A 3,230-nucleotide genomic window follows, 5' to 3' on the forward strand; every position below is an offset into this window, starting at 1 on the left:
TACTGAGTGCAATGTCCTGTTGCAATACAGGGCTTAGCTTCCCTGTCCTCTGATCCCTTTCCTGGGCTCTCAGAGCTAGAGCTATTTCAGCAAGGCTAAGAATAATCAAGTCCAGGTGGCTTACACTTCCATAGCAGAAAGGGATAGACAATAGAGTGATGAAATTACCAAACTATTGTTTTCTACACAGAGGTGTGTGGAAAGTGTGGGGGGGGGGGGCGCGCCACAAAGCAAGAGTTAAAAGATTGGCTGACCCAATGGGGGACCCCTAAAAAGATTTATATAGAAATCATCCTGTCTGTTGCCCCATATTTAAAACTCGGTCCAAAATTCTAATCAAACTCACTTCCAAAACACAATTGGCATATCTTTGGCTCCTTATGGAGTGCATGGGGCCAGAGTGTGGGAGCTCCTTTCTTTCCCCATGCAAAAATGACGGATTCAGCCTGCTTTCTTCCTTTTTTTTCTTTTCCCCTGTTGCTCAAATAAATAGTGTTCTTTGCTCAAACCTCCTTCCCCTCCTCCTTCTGCAATCTCAGCCCTAGCCCAAATCTGTTTTCTTCATTGTAACCTCAGCTTCACCGCAATTAATTTTTTTCCCCTCTGGTCACAAGATAATTCCTGACGCCAGTGAGTCTGGAGGTCAGACGAACAGCAAATTGGGGAACAAGGCGGCACTAATTCCTTACAAGTTTCCCTTGAAAAATCCTTTGCTTTAAAAAAAAAAAAAAGAAAGAAAGAAAAAAAAGCTTCTTTGCTGTTCAGGGATTTATGACCTCAGAGGAGCTGTGGGTTCGAACTAGTGTTGGGCTGTGGGTGGACTGGCAGGGGACAGGGGAGCTCAAAGATCTGGGGCGCTGCCAGGAAAGGGCAAATTCTTAAAGTTAATGGTTTTAAGTGATTTTTAAAATCCTTGCTGGCCAAGAGGCCTGCCTCTCCCCAGTATCAGCGCTTCCTCATTCTTTGAATCCGCGGCTCCGCGGTATTCGGCGTCAGACCAGCCGGAGGAAGCCTGTTTGCAATTTAACCGGGTTGTGAACGCCCAGGGTTGGCGGAGGCGGGGCCGAGGCGCACGCTTTGCATAAAGGGGCGTGCCTTCGAGGCAGGCTCTATAAGTAGGGCCGCGGCTAGCGTGCGCGCGTTACCAGCTGCTGTTGGGGGTTCTTTCGCTCTCTTCGTCCTTTCGGCACCTCCAGTCTCATTCCTCAGAATGAAGGCGCTGAGCCCGGTGCGCGGCTGCTACGAGGCGGTGTGCTGCCTGTCGGAACGCAGCCTGGCCATCGCGCGCGGGCGCGGCAAGGGTCCGGCAGCCGAGGAGCCGCTGAGCCTGTTAGACGACATGAACCACTGCTACTCGCGCTTGCGGGAACTGGTCCCCGGAGTCCCGCGAGGCACTCAGCTTAGCCAGGTGGAAATCCTGCAGCGCGTCATCGACTATATCCTCGACCTGCAGGTGGTTCTGGCCGAGCCCGCCCCTGGACCCCCAGACGGCCCGCATCTTCCCATCCAGGTGTGTGGGGGCGTGCGCGGGAGCTGGGGCGGGGCTGAGCTCCAGAGCCTGGATGCTGCCAGAACCCCCTAAAACCCCCAAATGCCATGCATGACTTTCCCTTCTTTCCCTTCTCTCAGACAGCCGAGCTCGCTCCGGAACTTGTGATTTCCAACGACAAGAGGAGCTTCTGCCACTGACCTGGCAGTCCTGGCGCCTCCAGGTGAGTATCCCCGCCTTCGCCCAGGGGGTGGAGGTGGGGCGGTGCTTAAACGACAAATTTTGGAATTGGTTGGCCTTTTAAGGGATTACTGCCTCCTCAGTTTGGGGAAAAGGAGGCGGGAGAGGGGCTAGTGACTTACCTGTGGTTACATTAAATGAATGACAGAACCAATTCCCATCCAATGTGCGTTTCAACCTTGAACGCATTTTGCTCCTGCCCTCCCCCGATGGCCAAAGACACGAGAAAAAGTAGGCGCAGGTAAATAAAATAGCCGTTCTGTTTGTAGTTTGGAATCGTAAAGGAAGCTATGTCTTCCTCAGCCCTCTCCCAGCTAGTGTCAATTCCAAGAGGGCGGGGTGGTTGCAAGCTCCGCCTGTGGTCCTTTGGCGCCAACTGGGTGGGGGCAGCATGGGGCTCGGAGTTATCAGCTGGAGGTAGAGACCAAGTTTCCTCCCTGGCGCCGGGCAGTCTGCGGACGGCCCCCGCCTCGGCGCGCTCGGCGGAAACTGATGGCTCCCTGGTCTTCTTTCCTCCCCCCGCCCAGAACGCAGGTGCTGGCGCCCGTTCCGCCTGGGACCCCGGGACCCTCTACGGCCGGAAGCCCGAGGGCATGGATGGGCCCCAACCTCGCCCTGCCCACTTGACTTCCCCAAACCCCTGCCTCGAGGCTGGACCTGGCGCCCGGGAACGAAGGACTGTGAACTTGGGTGGCCTAAAGAGCCAGAGCTAGCTCTGGGCACCAGCTGGGCAACGTCTCCCAGCCCCCACCCCACCCCCAAGTTTTAAAGACTGTCTTTCACAGTGTGGAGGTTGTGGGGGGAGTGGCTGCTCTCCAAAGTCTGCCAAGGCAGCAGTAGAGCTGGTCTTCTGGTCTCCTTGGAGAAAGGCTCTGTTGCCCTGATTATGAACTCTATAATAGAGTATATAGCTTTTGTACCTTTTTTGCAGGAAGGTGACTTTCTGTAACCATGCAATGTATATTAAACTTTTTATAAAAGTTAACATTTTGCATAATAAACGGTTTTTAAACACTTGAGTATATAATTTGTTTCCTTAAGTGCTAACACTCTCATAAGGCTGAATTTAGGGGAAGTAAATGTCCTTCTTGGACCTTGGGAAAAGCAAGCTTGCTTATTTAAGGGAGATGGGGAAATGCCAGTTAAGACTGGAATGGGGGGGCGGTGGAAAGGGCTCATGATGGGAGCCCCATATCCATTAAGGGTTGGGTGCAGGGAAGATCCTGGCCCTGTCCCCTCATTTTACAGATGAGGAAAGATGTGAGGGGAGCTCACCCAGCAAGTTAGGAGCCCAGGATAGAACTTAGGTCTCCTGAGTCCCAGTTTCTTAAGTCCCTTGAGCTGTTTTGCTGCATTACCAGATGGCTTTGGTGTCATTAATTATTCATGATGTCTTTCTAGCAGGGGATGTGGAAGAGTGGAGTCTCACCTGGTGCCCAGACCGCTGGTGGTTGATAGACCCATTTCAGAGATGAATAAGCAGATCAGGGCCTGGTTTCAT

The 3,230-nt window shown here is 52.9% G+C and overlaps 1 protein-coding gene across 1 annotated transcript; it reads left to right on the plus strand.

Moving 5' to 3' along the window:
• Window positions 1–205: 205 nt before the first annotated feature.
• Window positions 206–2,748, plus strand: ID3 (inhibitor of DNA binding 3, HLH protein). Its single transcript, XM_035019522.1, has 3 exons — window positions 206–1,510; window positions 1,630–1,712; window positions 2,257–2,748. Exons 1-2 carry the CDS (start codon window positions 1,211–1,213, stop codon window positions 1,687–1,689), a joined length of 360 nt encoding a protein of 119 aa, XP_034875413.1. The 5' UTR covers window positions 206–1,210; the 3' UTR covers window positions 1,690–1,712; window positions 2,257–2,748.
• Window positions 2,749–3,230: the final 482 nt, after the last annotated feature.

Source organism: Mirounga leonina, unplaced genomic scaffold (assembly GCF_011800145.1).
Source record: "Mirounga leonina isolate KUSES-001 unplaced genomic scaffold, KU_Mleo_1.0 Mir_173, whole genome shotgun sequence".
Lineage (NCBI taxonomy): Eukaryota > Metazoa > Chordata > Mammalia > Carnivora > Phocidae > Mirounga > Mirounga leonina.

Coding starts and splice junctions, on each gene's coding strand:
- ID3 (XM_035019522.1), top strand. CDS start 1,211: ATGAAGGCGCTGAGCCCGGTGCGCGGCTGCTACGAGGCGGTGTGCTGC. Junction 1,511..1,629: donor GCCCGCATCTTCCCATCCAG/GTGTGTGGGGGC, acceptor CCCTTCTCTCAG/ACAGCCGAGCTCGCTCCGGA.